Source organism: Mytilus trossulus, chromosome 3 (genome assembly GCF_036588685.1).
Source record: "Mytilus trossulus isolate FHL-02 chromosome 3, PNRI_Mtr1.1.1.hap1, whole genome shotgun sequence".
NCBI lineage: Eukaryota > Metazoa > Mollusca > Bivalvia > Mytilida > Mytilidae > Mytilus > Mytilus trossulus.
This window is the reverse complement of record NC_086375.1, coordinates 62,568,135-62,588,663: the sequence shown is the minus strand read 5'-3', so window position 1 is coordinate 62,588,663 and position 20,529 is coordinate 62,568,135. Positions and strand designations below refer to the sequence as shown.

The window sequence follows — 20,529 nt, the reverse complement described above, 5'->3', positions numbered from 1 at the left end:
ATACGACATAAATACTCATGACAAGTTTAAAAATTTAGAGAATATATTTATTCACAATGACACATGTTTTAATACTTATTTACAGGAGAGGAACAATGGATATATCAACCACCAAAGTATTAAGTATTCATGTACCAGCTTTACTGCCCCCTACCTCTACAGAACTCAATGTTCCACATAATGTTCAGGTCGCTGCTATACTAGGGGTGGGGCTAGTATTCCAAGGAACCGCCCACAGACATACAGCTGAAGTCTTATTGGCTGAAATTGGTAAGTTCAGTGCATACCATTTCTTTTCTTTGACATTCATTGTGCTCCTCATTGTTTATAATATATGCTGTTAAAGTGGTACCCAACACCTGCAGTAAAATTAATTTGGCTCGTTTAATTTTCATAAAATTTGACGAAGTATTTAATTTTACCCTTTGATAAAAATATAAAATTTTCAAAAAGTTTGAAACAACCGTCTTATTGAAAAAATTACACTGGTTATATAGCAGTTTGACAAACACTTATTTTGATCATTGAGAAGCTTAAATTCCCTTGACAACGCAACATAATTTTAATGTTTTGCTGATTTTACAGAGTTATCTCCCTGTAGTGTTAGGTACCACCTTCAATAAAAGAACAAGATTTAAAACCCAAACTTTGTCTGAATAGTTGTCTCATTTGTAAACTCACCATTTTGCTCTATTCTATAGTTATTAATGACAATTTAAACCAAAATATGTTTACCAAACTTTTTTGTGAAATTATGAAAATCAAGCATTTAGTTACTGTAAATTCAGAAGTTATTGTGTCTATTTATTATTGCGATTTTTTCTCCATTTTAAACTAAAATGGGATTTTTATCTTTGCGATATTGAGAAAAATCCTGTTTAATTCATATAAAAAATTCAAAAATGTGAGTATAAATTATAGCAATGATAACCTTGTCGCCTTTTTCCCAATGATGAAAACATCACAATAATTTCTGTATTTACAGTATTCAATTTTTTTGAATGTTATGTACTTTGATTTCCACTTTCAGTCTTATAAAGAAGTGCTCAAATCAAATAGGTTTAATGTTCTAATGAAAATGAAGAACAGAAAGATAATTGTGTTAGATGTAGTATTGATTTGAGTTATTTACATGTAGGTAGACCACCAGGACCAGAGATGGAGAATTGTAATGACAGAGAATCATACTCATTAGCTGCTGGATTGGCTTTAGGACTGGTTATGTTTGGGGTTAGTAAATTTGTTTTTTAATCATGTTTTTTAAAATGTAACATCTTTCATAGCTCTTTTGTCCATATAGTTAACTGTTAAAACTGTTGTTTTTTTTCTCTGTCCTAATAAGTCTTTCTCGCACACAATTAAAATAAACAAATAAAAAAATATTTTATTAATTAAATTTTAATTAATGTTAAAGAACACGTTTGTGGATTTAATTTCACCAGGAAGGTCAAAGCCTAATATTTGAAAGCCAATGATATTTTAGAACAGAAACAGTTGAATAGCTATTTGAAAAGAAGGGGAGGTAAATAAAAAAGTCATTTAAGTATAAAAAAAGAAGATGTGGTATGATTGCCAATGAGACAACTATCCATCTATGGTCAACTTTGCCTTTCAAGTATTCATTTTCATTGAAAGTAATCTGTTTTTGATTTGAAATTGTGATTTTTATTATTTATTTTGTAGAAGGGTGGTGAACAAGTTGTGAAGTCTGATTTAAACATGGCTGACACACTTTGTCATTTTATGATTGGTGGACACAAGAGACCATTGGTAAGCTTTGTTTTAAATAGTTATGACTGTTTATGTTGTCATGTCATTTTCTATATAAATAATAAGGTTCAACAATATTTGTTAGTAAAATGAAAACAAAGATAATTTGAATGTGTAAAAATGTAATTGTTAAGTGTTGTCAAAGTTACTGTAGTCAATTATTATTTCAGAATTTGTGACTGTTTTTATAGTGTAAAGACTAAGTTTGTATTATCACTATCTGTATCAATATTAGTATGCAATGAAAGAAACGTATTTTAACATGAAGAGAAAAAAGGGCTTTGATAAATAGATTATAAAGGCAAATGCCTGTATGCAAGATGTAGTATAAAACTTAACCATGGCAATAAATATACTATGGATATGTGTATATCTGATGATTTTATACTTTTAAATTTACTATTGTTTGAGGCTTTTTAGATAGTGAGTGAATTGAAGGGGTTCCTATGGTTTTGTTTCAGATTGGACCTAACAAAGAGAGATACAAATCACCAAGTTACCATATCAAGGTATGGTCATATAGAATGATCATGTTGGTTTAGGCTGTTATTATTTCTTTCAGTAGACTCTAGAGTGTTGAAGTTGATAGAGTTATGTATACTGTAAATTCAGAAATTATTGTGATGTTTTTTAATGAAATGGAATAATGTGACTGAGAGAAGATTGCAATATGTACTCATATCCTGATATCTTATAAATACATTTATCTTATTCTTCATCAATTTATCCCTTTCTGCACCCATTATATGAAAAAAAAATCGTTTGATCTCAGTACTTCATTGGTTAAAATCAGAAAATGACGTCGAATTTTCTTGCTTTCCTCTGAAATTCCTATTGTGATCACAGTAATTTATATCATATTTTTGTCCACTGTCCAATATCATCACAAAAATAAATGCATGCAATATTTTCGGAACTTACAGTAGTTTAAGACATGTTTCATTTACCTTCTTGTAAATATAGTTTAGATTACAATAGCTTTTGGTTCTTTCAGTATTTTAGAATAGTTGAATGCTTTATTTTATTTTATCTAGAGAAGTTTGTTTGACAAGTAATTTTCATTATGTAACCGATGATTGCACATTAGCTCTTAAAGTGAATTATTGGAAATTTTGCATTTCCCAATTTATTCTTCCTGGAAAAGAATAATTGTTGGGTGTATATTTCAGTCTAATAGACATACATTCCAGGAAAGGAGTAGGTAAGGGCAGATTTTGGCCTCAAATTTTAGGTTCATCTAACAAAAGATTTTAGACACTTTCATCAAATACAACTTACATTTCAATATTTTGAATGAACACAAATGTGACCACTTTCATTTAAGACGGAAACCGTCTAAAATTTAACTAAAATGCTTAAATTGTGAAGATTTCAGTAATTTAGCATGACTTAATGATTCTAGTACCCAATATATATACATTGTATTGTTAAAAGCAGCCCATATTCATGTAGCAGAAGCATTCTTCTATCCAGTAAATAGCTAAAAGATTACATTTTCACAATTTTGTAAATCTGCTTTATTTTGGGGCCAAAAAGGGGTCTTAATGATCCTACTCCTTTAAACATTACAATTGGAAAATTTAAAACTGATATTACATAAAGTCACTTTATTGATTAGTCTATTAGCTTGATCAATTAGTTAGTTAGGTTTGAAAAGAACATACAATCTAATGTAAATTTTATAATGTGTTTATTTTATTCACAGGAAGGAGATGCAGTAAATGTAGATGTGACTTCACCTGGAGCTACTTTGGCTTTGGGCATGCTCTACTTTAAATCTAATAACAGGTATGGTTTTACTAATGTGTTGTACTCAGACAGCTGTTGTATACTGAGATACAGAAATGTAGCACGTCTTCTTGTGAAATCAGTTGTCTGTGTTTTTATGCCCCACCTAGGATAGTAGAGGGGCATTATGTTTTCTGGTCTGTGGCTCTGTTTGTTCGTTCGTTCGTCCGTCCGTCCGTCCGTCTGTCCGTTCGTCCCCAGGTGAAAGTTTTTGGTCAAAGTAGTTTTTGATGAAGATGAAGTCCAAACAACTTGAAACTTAGTACACTTGTTGCTTATGATATGATCTTTCTAATTTTTAAGCCAAATTAGACTTTTGACCCCAATTTCACAGTCAACTGAACATATACATGTAAAATGAAAGTGGGATTTTCAGGTTAAAGTTTTTGGTCAAGGTAGTTTTTGATGAAGCTGAAGTCCAATCAACTTGAAACTTAGTACACTTGATGATTATGATATGATATTTCTAATTTTAAAGCCAAATTAGACTTTTGACCCCAATTTCACGGTCCATGGAACATGGAAAATGATAGTGGGAGTGGGGCATCCATGTACTTTGGACACATTCTTGTTCTGCTATGATGTTGAATATAATATTTGTTCTCTGATGTCTTATTTTTACCCCCTCTTAACTTAGTTTTCTTTTAATTGAAAACAATTTTGGTAAAAATCAATATTTCTTTTCAATATTAGGATAGTTATAAAAGTCAATCTTTTGAGCTGCGTTATCTCGAAACCTCCTAAATTTACTATTTTTTTGTGATTTTTTAAAACTCTGTTTAGATAATAAATGGTATAGTATTAAACTATTTGTTTCAGTGCTGTAGCAGAATGGTTAAGTGTAGCAGATACACAGTTTATGTTAGATCATGTCAGACCAGACTTCTTAATGTTGAGGGTAGGTATTATTGCGTTATATCAGGTGATATTAGATTTCATAAAATTAAGTGGAGGTATACACCACCAGTTAAGCGTAACAGGATTGTGTTTAGTAATGTGAGAGAAGACTTTAATGTTGAGGGTAGGTATAATGGTGTTATATCAGGTGATATGAGATTTCTTAAAGTTAAGTGTAGGCATACTCCAAGAGTTTTTATGGTAATGTGAGACCAGACTATTTAATGTTGAACATAGGTATACACCACAAGTAAAGTAAAGAAGATACAGTTTATTTTGTAGGATCATATGTTGGAGATGTTAATATAGCTTTGTACATTAATTCTCATCCGTTACCCCCACAAACCAAACATTTTTTTTACAAACACAAACTGTAAAACACTAATATGGTGCCAGGCTTTTTACTTAAAGAGCAAAAAAAAAAAACACAATAATGTATAAATACAAATTACGCTAGAACACAAATCCAAACTTCTTAAATTGATGGTAGGCTTATATTTTAAGTTCATATTGAAATTGGATTTAATATTTTTATGTATTTGGAACATGTTGTTATTTTTAAAGGTGAAACTTATTATATTTGAGATTCATATGCTGTTTGACTTTGATTTCAGACATTAAGTAAAGGATTGGTGATGTGGGATACAGTATTACCTACTTTTGAATGGCTGAAGAATAATGTTCCTGAGGTATCTGTATCGTCATATTTGTTTGATTTTATAAATGATTTTATTCTCCTAGACTTGTAAATTGATATGTTTGTTAATTTTTTTGTTAAATTTTTATTTTCAATTATAGTATTCTGATGGCTAATGTACATTAAAACATTTTAATGAAGTATTGCATAGGGATTTATCATTAATTATTTGTTATTTCTTTCCTTTCTTAGGATCAAAGTCTATTATATTGTGTGACTATTTGATTATTTGTAGATTTTACAGAGGAATGCCTTCAACAGAGGTCATGTTGAGGAATCAGCTGAAGATGACAATATGACTGATTTTGAAACACAAAGGTTAGATATAAAGCTTGCATATAATTTTTTTTTTTAAATAGTTATAGATTATTGTTGATCATCTTAACAAGATTGATTTTCTCGCTTGAGCCAGTACGGCGATCAAGTTGAATAATGATAATCTCTTTATCCCTACTTTACCTATGCCGACGTTTTCAATTTCATGTCAGTTTCGTTAGCAACGCCACATGCCTTCTTAGTTTATAGCGATAATTTTCCATCTCAAGCGAGTAGCATGTTATGTAAAATTATCACAAAAAAAAGATCAAAGGAAAAATGCTTAAAATAGCGATAATAAAAGTTACCTAAATATTAATATAAGTTACTATCATGAACACATTTTAAATGAGTATGATATATATTTGAGTAAACATTTTGTGAGTATCAATCGTTTATATAAGTAAAAAAGATGTTTTTAGAATTATTAAAATTTAAATGCAACTGTATAACAGTAAAATATATTCAGATTAGATTTTAAGATTAAAATGCCTTTAAATTTTCAGTCAAGCTTACTGTAATATTCTGGCTGGAGCTAGTATGGTGATAGGTCTCAAGTTTGCAGGTACAGCTAATCAGTCTGCATTTGAAACATTAGTAAGTATAATACAAATTGTTATCAAATACAATGGAAAACAGTTTTCAGCTTGTAAATATGTATGACATCTTAAATGCATTATTTGAAGCATTTTATCTAAACCAAGGAGAAGCCAGTAATTCAAATTATTTGTAAAAAACAAAGTTGTGTGGATTTTTTTTGAACTTCTTATAAACCTAAAAAAAAACTGTCTTGTTATAAATTTTTGCAAAAAAAAGGATAGTACTAAGATGTAGACGAAGACAAAAATAATATAAAATTAAGTTTCAAAAGTGTTTTTTAATCGAATATTTTTTTTATTCTATGCAGTCATATTTTATGGTTTTCTTTTCAGATGAGAAGTATCAAATTATTCTTGACATTCCAAACAAATCCTAGACTGGTTGAACAAGCAGGTAAAAGTACCGTAGAGAGTTGCTTGATGACTGTATTAGTATCAATAGCACTTGTAAGTTTATTATACAGATTCTTCTATTGATTATTATTGCATCACAAGGGTTTTATTGACTTGAATGTTATATTTTCAAATTCATAAATTCTGCACTTGTTTGGATTTACCATGTCATCAAAATATCAAAATCATTGAAGGTAATAATAATAGTGTTATAATTAAATTTCAAGTGATGTTTGTTTCAGTAAGTATTGTATGAGGGATAGGTAAAGCTCTGAAAATAAATAAAAATTAAACTTCCTGAATGATATTGTAAAAAAAAAAAGTAAAACTTCAAATTTTGTAGTCATCAACAGAGTTTTTAAAAAAGTGCATTAGACTCTTTTCCACCCTCCTAGACTTTTTAACAACATTGTATGTTTCTTATGCTTCTGTATTGTAATTAATATCCATGAAAAATCTTGTGAAATGTAGTAGTAATTTTACATAATGTTTGTTTTATATAGTACCTTGAACATATGATGACAAAAAGATGAGTCAATGTTTCTTTTGAGTAAACAAATAAAAAAGAAGTTTGCAAAAGCTAAATAGACATAATATTCTGTTTTTAAGGTAATGGCTGGAACTGGTAATTTAGAAGTTTTGAGGATCTGTAGATACCTTAGATCTAGAGTTGGACCTCCATATAACTTGTACGTTATGTATGGATCTCACATGGCCATCAGTATGTCTATAGGACTTCTATTCCTGGGAGGTTGTAGGTAAGTTAAACATATATGATATTAGTGTATCAAATGCCAAACAAAGGATATAGTTCTCTAATGGCATCAACAAAAGACATTTTGGCTATTTTAATATAATGTAGACCATATACAGATAATATTGATGCCTTTTATGTGTTAGTCTAACACATGTTTAGTACCATATTTCAAATCTACAGTGCAGTAATTGATTTTTGTTGTAAATTAAAACTGGTAATACAATAGATGCTGTGATTTTGTTCTGTTTACTGTTAATTTATCAATTTGAAATGTTAAGGGCTGTAATACTTCAAAGTCATAACTTGAATGGTTCTTGATAAATTTAAAGGTTTCGGCCTTCAATCTTATTAACACAATGAAGCCTATAATAAACTACATCTTGGTAATATCTATATCCGATATTCAGATTAGCTTAGTTTTTAAATTTTATTTCCTTTTTATTACAGATATTCATTAAAGACTGCTCCAGAGTCTATAGCAGTATTGTTATGTGCTATGTTTCCTAAGTTTCCTATACATAGTAATGATAACAGGTAGGACAATATTCTTGTTCAAATAGTCGCAGATAGTTTGAGAGAATTTTAGATAGAACACTGAAAAAAATAAATACATATTTCCTGTTAAACTAAGTGTTTTGCTTCCAATTATTATCTACCAGTAAATGCTTCTGTGTTTAAAAATGAACTTTTTCTCCATTCATTTGGTAATTCAGTTAAATATTATATTCTGTGTAAGTAGCTCCTCTCTACAACTCTCTCATGTCAGAGATGAAAGTTGAAATTTGTCAGTGCTTACAAAAAATATGAAGTCACTGCATTGAAATATTAAATCACTCTATGTAGGCTTTTCGACTTTAAAAAGTGTTAATGTTCAATGTGTAGGTAAAGGTCATCAAACTATTTATACAGGTCTATCTGTTGTTTTTTGAAAGATACCATTTCAAATTATTTAAACATTGAATGTCCCAGTTCTTTCTCCATTTGTATATTCAGGGTCTTATGTTCAGAATTTAGTTATAACAGATACTTTTTACAAAGGATGAGACAATTAGAGAATTGTTTATAAGGTCTATGTTTTACCCTTATCACTGAAATTAGACCTCATTGATTACAGATACCATTTACAAGCCTTCAGACATTTGTATGTCCTTGCTACTGAGATGAGAGTAGTTTTACCTAGAGATGTAGACACAGGACAGCCATGTTATGTACCAATGGAGGTCAAGTTCAAGGTTAGTTCAGGTATTGTATTTGGAAAATTTATAAATGTTTATTTTTGTTAGCTGGTTTGATTTCATTCAAATTGTTGTTAAATAGTATTTTTTTATATGACCGCAAAATTTGAAAAAAATTTCATCATATATTGCTATCACGTTGGCGTCGTCGTCTGCGTCGTCGTCGTTGTCATCCGAATACTTTTAGTTTTCGCACTCTAACTTTAGTAAAAGTGAATAGAAATCTATGAAATTTTAACACAAGGTTTATGACCTCTAAAGAAAGGTTGGGATTGATTTTGGGAGTTTTGGTCCCAACATTTTAGGAATTAGAGGCCAAAAAGGGCCCAAATAAGCATTTTCTTGGTTTTCGCACTATAACTTTAGTTTAAGTTAATAGAAATCAATGAAATGTTGACACAAGGTTTATGAACCCAAAAGAAAGGTTGGGATTGATTTTGGGAGTTTTGGTTCCAACAGTTTAGGAATTAGCGGCCAAAAAAGGGCCCAAATAAGCATTATTCTTGGTTTTCGCACAATAACTTTAGTTTAAGTAAATAGAAATCAATGAAATTTAAACACAATGTTTATGACCACAAAAGGAAGGTTGGTATTGATTTTGGGAGTTTAGGTCCCAACAGTTTCAGAATAAGGGGCCAAAAAGGGACCCAAATAAGCATTTTTCTTGGTTTTCGCACCATAACTTTAGTATTTATAAATAGAAATCTATGAAATTTAAATATAAGGTTTATGACCATAAAAGGAAGGTTGGAATTGATTTTGGGAGTTTTGGTCCCAACAGTTTAGGAATAAAGGGCCAAAAGGGTCCAAAATTAAACTTTGTTTGATTTCATCAAAAATTGAATAATTGGGGTTCTTTGATATGCCGAATCTAACTGTGTATGTAGATTCTTAATTTTTGGTCCCGTTTTCAAATTGGTCTACATTAAGGTCCAAAGGGTCCAAAATTAAACTTAGTTTGATTTTAACAAAAATTGAATGCTTGGGATTCTTTGATGTGCTGAATCTAAAAATGTACTTCGATTTTTTATTATTGGCCCAGTTTTCAAGTTGGCCCAAATCGGGGTCCAAAATTTAACTTTGTTTGATTTCATCAAAAATTGAATAATTGGGGTTCTTTGATATGCCAAATCTAAATGTGTATGTAGATTCTTAACTTTTGGTCCCGTTTTAAAATTGGTCTACATTAAAGTCCAAAGGGTCCAAAATTAAACTAAGTTTAATTTTAACAAAAATTGAATTCTTGGGCCTCTTTGATATGCTGAATCTAAACATGTACTTAGATTTTTGATTATGGACCCAGTTTTCAAGTTGGTCCAAATCAGGATCCAAAAGTATTATATTAAGTATTGTGCAATAGCAAGAAATTTTCAATTGCACAGTTATAAATTCAGCAATAGCAAGTAATCTTCAATTGCACAGTAATGTGCAATAGCAAGAAATCTTCAATTGCACAGTATTGTGCAATAGCAAATATTTTCAATTGCACAGTATTGCACAATAGCAAGAAATATCTAATTGCACAATATTGTGCAATAGCAAGAAATTCCAATTGGATTTCAATTGGAGTTTTCTTTCTTTGTCCAGAATAGTAGTTGAATCAACTGAAATCATTGTTTTATACAATATACAATGTATATTCACTTTTACTACCAACTGATAGATTAAAACAATCTTTACCATTCAGTCATTGTCAGTGATAACAAGCACTTTTTTTACATTTTAATATTTTATGATATATTTAAATGAGTAGTTATTGTTGCAAACTTCATTAGAAATTTGAATTGAGATCAGTTTTGAAATAAGGGAAAGGGGGATGTGAAAAAAAATTTGGGGGGGTCATTTTTTTTCATTTCAGATTTCATAAATAAAAAGAAAATTTCTTCAAACATTTTTTTGAGAGGATTAATATTCAACAGCATAGTGAATTGCTCAAAGGCAAAAAAAAATTTTCAAGTTTATAGACCACATTCATTCTGTGTCAGAAACCTATGCTGTGTCAACTATTTAATCACAATCCAAATTTAGAGCTGAATCCAGCTTGAATGTTGTGTCCATACTTGCCCCAACCGTTCAGGGTTCAACCTCTGCGGTCGTATAAAGCTGCGCCCTGCGGAGCATCTGGTTGTATTAAGCTTTGGTTTTTTTTGTGTCCTGCCTTGAAAGTTTGGTATAACTCATTTGTATACCCTGTGTTTGCCAAAAGATATAATCAGTATTATTTGAATGTTCATTTTTAGATATTCATACTTATATTTATGTTTTTGAATATTTGTAATAAGTTATTGACAACAGATGAATTCTTTAAACATTTTGATAGAATGAATATTTTTTATTTTACAATAACAGAAGTAAATGATTTATTATTCATGTTTTGTCTTGAAGATTCAAGAACATGTTATTGAAATTACAAGTCCTTGTGATGTTGAAAATAGTACTTTGATGTTAGTAAATATAATGTTTATTGATTTTATCCATACATTGCAGGATACTGAAGCTTACCAAAATGTTTCATTTACAACTACAGCTCCCTGTCTTCTGCCAGAGTTACATCTCATTCAAGAGGTATTGATAATTTATGTACATTTATATCATTTAGCATTATTGAAATGAAACAAGGACATATAACCGTATTTTTTTTTTATTCATTTCATAAGCTTGGACATTTAAAAAAAATTGTGATACCTATGGGTCATCAGTGGCCAAGTTGTCTAAGAAGTTGAACTTATGTATCATAAGCTTGTAAAAACTGAGGTAATAAAGGTGTGCTCGACTCCAATCCTAATTAACTAGAATTGTCAGTTTTCCTAGAGAAGGCTGTAAAGGTGTGCTCGACTCCAATTCTAATTAACTAGAATTGTCAGTTTTCCTAGAGAAGGCTGTAAAGGTGTGCTCGACTCCAATCCTAATTAACTAGAATTGTCAGTTTTCCTAGAGAAGGCTGTAAAGGTGTGCTCGACTCCAATCCTAATTAACTAGAATTGTCAGTTTTCCTAGAGAAGGCTGTAAAGGTGTGCTCGACTCCAATCCTAATTAACTAGAATTGTCAGTTTTCCTAGAGAAGGCTGTAAAGGTGTGCTCGACTCCAATCCTAATTAACTAGAATTGTCAGTTTTCCTAGAGAAGGCTGTAAAGGTGTGCTCGACTCCAATTCTAATTAACTAGAATTGTCAGTTTTCCTAGAGAAGGCTGTAAAGGTGTGCTCGACTCCAATCCTAATTAACTAGAATTGTCAGTTTTCCTAGAGAAGGTTGTAAAGGTGTGCTCGACTCCAATCCTAATTAACTAGAATTGTCAGTTTTCCTAGAGAAGGCTGTAAAGGTGTGCTCGACTCCAATCCTAATTAACTAGAATTGTCAGTTTTCCTAGAGAAGGCTGTAAAGGTGTGCTCGACTCCAATCCTAATTAACTAGAATTGTCAGTTTTCCTAGAGAAGGCTGTAAAGGTGTGCTCGACTCCAATCCTAATTAACTAGAATTGTCAGTTTTCCTAGAGAAGGTTGTAAAGGTGTGCTCGACTCCAATCCTAATTAACTAGAATTGTCAGTTTTCCTAGAGAAGGTTGTAAAGGTGTGCTCGACTCCAATCCTAATTAACTAGAATTGTCAGTTTTCCTAGAGAAGGCTGTAAAGGTGTGCTCGACTCCAATCCTAATTAACTAGAATTTTGTCAGTTTTCCTACAGAAGTTTGTTGATTATCTCCGGGCAATCCGGCTCCCTCCACCAATACAAACTGATCACCACAGAGTATTAAAATAATAATTGTAATGCCATAGAGTGATCAACTGGCTGCGACTGGAAATTATATCATTATGGATATCTGATACTACATAATTGCCATTGTTTGTACATGTGTTTTACATTTGTACACATACAATTGAAATGTATATATTACGAAGTATATATGATTAATTGATATGCAAATTATGTACATTTTTCCTTTCATCTTACTGCTCAATATACTGTACTTCTCTTTTATTGCCAGGTACATATTCTGGGACCAAGATACTGGCCGATAGTTTTCCATAGAGATAAGAACTGGAGTATACTAGAGTGAGTTTGTTTAAATCATTCATAAAAATAAAGAGTTCATTTGATTGAAATTTTTCATTGTTCATCTTTAAAAAAAATGAATTTATATGTTATATTTCATTTAAGAATGGTAATTCTAGAAAATCATTTTAGAAAAGTCAAGATTGACTAATCAAGAACAGCTCTAATTTGTCATAATAAATGATTCTCATGTTTTTTCTGTTATAAACTGGTTCCAGATTATAATGTTAGTCTGGATACCTCTGTGATGAGTTACTGAACTTCCAGGTAACAAAAGTTTAGCACACTTATATGAATATTAGTTTTACATCTTAGATATTTTTCATGTTGTTTCATTAAGCTAATATTTAGATGAAGCAGTCATTTTGTGTATTTTCAGGATACTGTTATCTAAGCAGGGAACATTATATGTTAAACAAAGAGCAGGTCATTTGTCTTATGTAGAAGATCCTAAGGTAAATATTGGACTGTTATATAAGCAGGGAACATTATATGTTAAACAAAGAGCAGGTCATTTGTCTTATGTAGAAGATCCTAAGGTAAATATTGGACTGTTATCTAAGCAGGGAACATTATATGTTAAACAAAGAGCAGGTCCATTTGTCTTATGTGGAAGATCCTAAGGTAAATATTGGACTGTTATCTAAGTGGGGAATATTATATGTTAAACAAAGAGCAGGTCCATTTGTCTTATGTGGAAGATCCTAAGGTAAATATTGGACTGTTATCTAAGCAGGGAACATTATATGTTAAACAAAGAGCAGGTCCATTTGTCTTATGTGGAAGATCCTAAGGTAAATATTGGACTGTTATCTAAGCAGGGAACATTATATGTTAGACAAAGAGCAGGTCATTTATCTTATGTAGAAGATCCAAAGGTAAATATTGGACTGTTATCGAAGCAGGGAACATTATATGTTAAACAAAGAGCAGGTCATTTGTCTTATGTAGAAGATCCTAAGGTAAATATTGGACTGTTATCTAAGCAGGGAACATTATATGTTAAACAAAGAGCAGGTCATTTATCTTATGTAGAAGATCCAAAGGTAAATATTGGACTGTTATCTAAGCAGGGAACATTATATGTTAAACAAAGAGCAGGTCATTTATCTTATGTAGAAGATCCTAAGGTAAATATTGGACTGTTATCTAAGCAGGGAACATTATATGTTAAACAACGAGCAGGTCATTTGTCTTATGTAGAAGATCCTAAGGTAAATATTGGACTGTTATCTAAGCAGGGAACATTATATGTTAAACAAAGAGCATGTCATTTGTCTTATGTAGAAGATCCTAAGGTAAATATTGAACTGTTATCTAAGCAGGGAACATTATATGTTAAACAAAGAGCAGGTCATTTGTCTTATGTAGAAGATCCTAAGGTAAATATTGGACTGTTATATAAGCAGGGAACATTATATGTTAAACAAAGAGCAGGTCATTTGTCTTATGTAGAAGATCCTAAGGTAAATATTGGACTGTTATCTAAGCAGGGAACATTATATGTTAAACAAAGAGCAGGTCCATTTGTCTTATGTGGAAGATCCTAAGGTAAATATTGGACTGTTATCTAAGCAGGGAACATTATATGTTAGACAAAGAGCAGGTCATTTATCTTATGTAGAAGATCCAAAGGTAAATATTGGACTGTTATCGAAGCAGGGAACATTATATGTTAAACAAAGAGCAGGTCATTTGTCTTATGTAGAAGATCCTAAGGTAAATATTGGACTGTTATCTAAGCAGGGAACATTATATGTTAAACAAAGAGCAGGTCATTTATCTTATGTAGAAGATCCAAAGGTAAATATTGGACTGTTATCTAAGCAGGGAACATTATATGTTAAACAAAGAGCAGGTCATTTATCTTATGTAGAAGATCCTAAGGTAAATATTGGACTGTTATCTAAGCAGGGAACATTATATGTTAAACAACGAGCAGGTCATTTGTCTTATGTAGAAGATCCTAAGGTAAATATTGGACTGTTATCTAAGCAGGGAACATTATATGTTAAACAAAGAGCATGTCATTTGTCTTATGTAGAAGATCCTAAGGTAAATATTGGACTGTTATCTAAGCAGGGAACATTATATGTTAAACAAAGAGCAGGTCATTTGTCTTATGTAGAAGATCCTAAGGTAAATATTGGACTGTTATCTAAGCAGGGAACATTATATGTTAAACAAAGAGCAGGTCATTTGTCTTATGTAGAAGATCCTAAGGTAAATATTGGACTGTTATCTAAGCAGGGAACATTATATGTTAAACAAAGAGCAGGTCATTTGTCTTATGAAGAAGATCCTAAGGTAAATATTGGACTGTTATATAAGCAGGGAACATTATATGTTAAACAAAGAGCAGGTCATTTGTCTTATGTGGAAGATCCTAAGGTAAATATTGGACTGTTATCTAAGCAGGGAACATTATATGTTAAACAAAGAGCAGGTCATTTATCTTATGTGGAAGATCCAAAGGTAAATATTGGACTGTTATCTAAGCAGGGAACATTATATGTTAAACAAAGAGCAGGTCATTTATCTTAAGTGGAAGATCCAAAGGTAAATATTGAACTGTTATCTAAGCAGGGAACATTATATGTTAAACAAAGAGCAGGTCATTTGTCTGATGTAGAGGATCCTAAGGTAAATATTGGACTGTTATCTAAGCAGGGAACATTATATGTTAAACAAAGAGCAGGTCATTTGTCTTATGTAGAAGATCCTAAGGTAAATATTGGACTGTTATCTAAGCAGGGAACATTATATGTTAAACAAAGAGCAGGTCATTTGTCTTATGTAGAAGATCCTAAGGTAAATATTGGACTGTTATCTAAGCAGGGAACATTATATGTTAAACAAAGAGCAGGTCATTTGTCTTATGTAGAAGATCCTAAGGTAAATATTGGACTGTTATCTAAGCAGGGAACATTGTATGTTAAACAAAGAGCAGGTCATTTGTCTTATGTAGGAGATCCTAAGGTAAATATTGGACTGTTATCTAAGCAGGGAACATTGTATGTTAAACAAAGAGCAGGTCATTTGTCTTATGTAGAAGATCCTAAGGTAAATATTGGACTGTTATCTAAGCAGGGAATATTATATGTTAAACAAAGAGCAGGTCATTTGTCTTATGTAGAAGATCCTAAGGTAAATATTGGACTGTTATCCAAGCAGGGAACATTATATGTTAAACAAGGAGCAGGCCATTTGTCTTATGTCTGTTATCTAAGCAGGGAACATTATATGTTAAACAAAGAGCAGGTCATTTGTCTTATGTAGAAGATCCAAAGGTAAATATTGGACTGTTATCTAAGCAGGGAACATTATATGTTAAACAAAGAGCAGGCCATTTGTCTTATGTCTGTTATCTAAGCAGGGAACATTATATATTAAACAAAGAGCAGGCCATTTGTCTTATGTCTGTTATCTAAGCAGGGAACATTATTTGTTAAACAAAGAGCAGGCCATTTGTCTTATGTCTGTTATCTAAGCAGGGAACATTATATGTTAAACAAAGAGCAGGCAATTTGTCTTATGTCTGTTATCTAAGCAGGGAACATTATATGTTAAACAAAGAGCAGGCCATTTGTCTTATGTCTGTTATCTAAGCAGGGAACATTATATGTTAAACAAAGAGCAGGCCATTTGTCTTATGTAGAAGATCCTAAGGTAAATATTGGATTTTGTTCTTATCATTTTGTTTTATTTTTGTGTTTTTACTTTTGTGATAAACAGAAAATTATGTTGTACAGAATCTTAGGGAGTGAACTGTGGCCCTACCTCATGAATGTTAATACATGAATTGTTTGCAGTGTTTCTGCAGACAAACCAACAACATGACAGCTGTCACATTAAACTACAACATTATGGATGGATTGAACTGAATTTTTATGTAGGACAAATAATCAGCAAAGTAATATTAAGATTTTATTGAAAAGTTGCCACCAACTCCTTAAAAAAATAGCATTTTAACAAAGATAAAATGAGCTGACAAAAAGTAATACAGTGATGTGACCTGAAACTTTTGTTGCAGGAAGCTTGACAAAGGGATAATGATCCAGCTACAGTGTCTGGTAACTTTTAGAAGCTTTATATTTTAGAGAATGGAAGACCTGGATGCTTCATACTTTGTATATAGATGTCTTATGTTACAAAGTTTTTGTCTTTGACCTCATTTGTATTGTTCAGTGGCTACTTGAAAAAAAGTGGAGATAAGTTGAGATTTTTTATAATGTTAATTTCTCTCTTATTATAAGTAATATGATAACTATATTAGGTATGTGCATACCTTGCAAGGTCTTCATGTCTGTCAGACAGTTTTCTTTTGACCACAATCTCATTTCATGGATCCGTGAACAAGGTTAAGGCTTGGTGGTCAAGTCCATATTTCAGATACTATAAGCTATAGGTCTAGTATATTCGGTGAATGGAAGGACTGTAAGGTGTTCATGTCCATCTGGCAGGTGTCATCTGACCTTGACCTCATTTTCATGGTTCAGTAGTTATAGTTAAGTTTTTGTTTTTTTGTCTGTTTTTTTTTTATACTGTATGCAATAGTTCTACTATATTTGGTGTATGGAATGATTGTAAGGTGTACATGTCTAGCTGGTAGGTGTCACCAATTCCTAAAAAAATTAGCATCCATCTTCAACACAGATAAAATGTGTTGACAAATAGTTTTTTGTTTATTATGGTAGACCTCTAAATATTTATCTTTTTTATCAAGTCCTGTTAGTAGCTGTTCAGTATACAAATCATAACTTTTTGGTACTGTAAAGGTTGACAGGTTACAAATTAATAATATTCATTTTATTGTTGCAGGGATATAGAAGTATGTTAGCTAAATCCTTAACCAGTGATCATTCTAGTCATTGTTTAGTCAAGGTAATTATAGATATTTATGTAAAATAAGTTATCTTTCTTAGCTCATGATGTATTACAAGGTATTTATAGATATTTATGTAAAATAAGTTATCTTTCTTAGCATATATTGTATAATAGCATATTATTATACAAAGAAGATAATAAAAATAAAACAAAAATTGGATGTGCAATACAAACTACACTTGTTTCGATCTGATTGAACTGTTTTATTGTATAGACTTAAACCTTTGAAGAAAAAACAACGCACAAGTGTTATCGCTATTGATTTCTGTCATTTTAATGAGAGTTTTTATCTTGTAATAAATGGTGATTGATTTTTATCTGTACAAGATAGATTGTCATCCAGGGAGGATGGATTTGTATGTTCTATCAAATATTAAAAGGCTCATAAACATACTTTTTTGTCAATTAACAGTGCATATAATGTTTCACACAATCTTGATGAAATACTATAAAAAAGATGTAATAATTTCATTTTGTTTTCACAGCCAGATGTTGTAAAAGCCTTTACTAGTGACACAAGAATCCATGCCATGACAGAATACTTCCTCAGATCAAAGTATACGGAGGTAGTATTTTATGTTTAATGTCTTCATATATAAGGCCCTGATTATGTGTTAAATTTTAATTGATTGTAAATTCATTTAGCTTCCCTGAACCACAAGCACATTATGATTTGGTTTTCATCAGCCATTGATCTGTAAACATTATCAAACATTTTCACTGGTTGAATTACAAATAGATGTTTGACTTACAAAATACGATAAAATATGCTGATTGCTGCCAAACTTTTGGTAAATGGAAACTTATAATCCTATTGGGAACTTTGGTTTACAACCTCAAAACCCATCAGAAATTTATAGCATAGTGTGGTATTTCTCATCAGATTCAGTACTATTTATATGGTATAATGTAATATTGCTTTTCTTTTTTGTATGCTTTAGTTTTTTACTTATTTGAATGCAAGAGTTTAAATGACTCTTAGTAAACTTTTTTTTTATTGCACATTTTATTTTTGTGTAGGTTTGTAATTGCACTAGTCCAGACTATAAATTGGTACATTTCAATGATCAATCACTAGATTTACCTCCCCTTCTGTTTCTGAACCAGGCCAGGTACCTGAAACTTGATGGTGGTTCTTTTAGCATTGGACACAAAATAAAATCTTACTCCAGAATCAGTTGATGTATACCTGGCCATTTAAATTTTTCCGAAGTGAACTGTCCCATTTGATAAAAACAATATCTATTGTTCTTTGTTGAATTCAGTCAATGAGATTTTTAGATTCCATCTAGAAATCACAATCTTTCATTGATTACAAAAAAAACCAACTAGTGATGTAAATACATATATACATTTTTTTGATAATTAGTCTTCTGTGACTAAATCTGATGTAGATATGACAGATATCCAATAAGAACAGCAATGCACTTCTCATCTGTATATTATAATCTTTCGAAATAGTCTTGTTGTACGAAATAACCTTCTAAATCTTCATTCTACTGTATGCAACAGTAGTCTCGTTTATTTCATAAAGTATTGTACTTAAGGTATCATCACAATTTGCTGAAAATTGATGTATCTGTCTGGTAAACATAAATAAATTGATAAAGGTAATTTGGTGCAAACAAGCCATCTTGAAAATATCAATTGGGTCAAACCATCATATGTCACTGTTTTGACCAGACAGTTTACCAGTGTTTGAGAAAATAGTCTTTCCAAAAGATTGTCTTAATCTGGATTTTCCCCCCTGAATCATAAGAAATATTTTGTTTTGTCTATTGTAGAGAATTTCTATCAAGATTTTAATAAAAAGGACAAATCCAGAAAATATGAGCACTTTGGGAACAATGAAACAAAAGATTAATTGAAACTAAGCCATATAGTGTTATGACAAACATTTCAGATAAAATTTATAATAAGAGTTTTAGAACAAATATACTATTAATGAAATAGAATTAGTATTTGATATGGAATTTTACAGTTTCATAATATCTGTTTGTTAAAAATTATATAATTGGATCAATGGCATAGTTATATTAGTGATTGCATTATTAAGTTTTTCCTTTTAGATGTGTATGTAATTTAAGTGTTGTTACATTCAAGTGTGAAAAAAAAAGTAGTTGACTGACAATTTATGTGAAATAGTAAATTTTCCTTGTGTTATATATCATTTCAAAATTGTGTTTTAAAATTTTTCTTACATATTGTCATAAAAACAGATCTGATAAAGTGTAAACTTCACTGATATCCTTAATTATATAACGTTTAATTGCCAAATTAACACAGATTCATAATTTGATTATCAGTTAAATATTTTATGTTTCAATATAACAGTAATGGAGATTTATTGGATATTTTGTTTTTGGTTTAGGAAAAGTCCAAAATTAAGTTCAATTTCCAATCACCATTTGCGTAATACTAATCTGGTAACTGCTACTGTAGTTACAACATCTACTAATTTTATAAATCAGTGTTCTCACACAGGCCTTTGCATCATGAAGAGATGCCAACAACTGCTAGCCCTAAGGGTTTTATTACAGGAGATAACAAACCTGCTCTAATTCCTAATCCTCAAACTGTAATGATCATATTACAGATCATTATTAAAGCCTTTTGATGAAGCAATTTTCCAAATGAAAAAACATTTAAGGTAAATAAGATACATAGAAGGATATTTTTAAGGACTGCTGAAGAAATATTTTTGTACATTGAAAGCGAGTCATTGCTTTACAGAAGTACTTTTGAAAATGACGTAAGAAAAAACTACATTTGAAAAGGACGTAAGAAAAAACTACATTTGAAAAGGACAGAAGAAAAAAATAAATTTGAAAAGGACATAAGAATTCATCTTGACCTCATTTTAATGCTTCATTGATCGATGTTCAATTTTCCTGGTTAAGTTTGTTTCTAGGATGTGCAATAGGTCAACTACATGTATACTGAAAGTATATTTGGTGTATGGAATGATTGTAAGGTGTTCATGTATTTCTAGTTTGGTTCATCTGACCTTTGATCTCTTTTTCTTGGATCATGTTAAGTTTATTTGATAGTTGTAGTAAAGCTATATATTAAGAACTACATGAATAAGCATAATATCAATGGTTAGTAAAGGAGACCAGACATTGCAGCATGTGTAGTT

At 30.9% G+C, this 20,529-nt stretch overlaps 1 protein-coding gene across 1 annotated transcript in view; it reads left to right on the top strand.

Moving 5' to 3' along the window:
• LOC134712053 (anaphase-promoting complex subunit 1-like) overlaps positions 1-20,529 on the top strand; it is a 78,203-nt gene that overhangs the window by 31,044 nt on the left and 26,630 nt on the right. The window contains exons 33-50 of the mRNA XM_063573189.1: positions 86-270; positions 1,139-1,230; positions 1,684-1,770; positions 2,232-2,279; positions 3,476-3,558; positions 4,378-4,456; positions 5,070-5,144; positions 5,388-5,470; positions 5,974-6,064; positions 6,400-6,513; positions 7,069-7,217; positions 7,664-7,750; positions 8,331-8,448; positions 10,939-11,016; positions 12,436-12,503; positions 12,883-12,958; positions 17,325-17,387; positions 17,876-17,956. Coding sequence (XP_063429259.1) covers positions 86-270; positions 1,139-1,230; positions 1,684-1,770; positions 2,232-2,279; positions 3,476-3,558; positions 4,378-4,456; positions 5,070-5,144; positions 5,388-5,470; positions 5,974-6,064; positions 6,400-6,513; positions 7,069-7,217; positions 7,664-7,750; positions 8,331-8,448; positions 10,939-11,016; positions 12,436-12,503; positions 12,883-12,958; positions 17,325-17,387; positions 17,876-17,956 — 1,657 coding nt within the window. The remainder of the gene's footprint in view (positions 1-85; positions 271-1,138; positions 1,231-1,683; positions 1,771-2,231; positions 2,280-3,475; positions 3,559-4,377; positions 4,457-5,069; positions 5,145-5,387; positions 5,471-5,973; positions 6,065-6,399; positions 6,514-7,068; positions 7,218-7,663; positions 7,751-8,330; positions 8,449-10,938; positions 11,017-12,435; positions 12,504-12,882; positions 12,959-17,324; positions 17,388-17,875; positions 17,957-20,529) is intronic.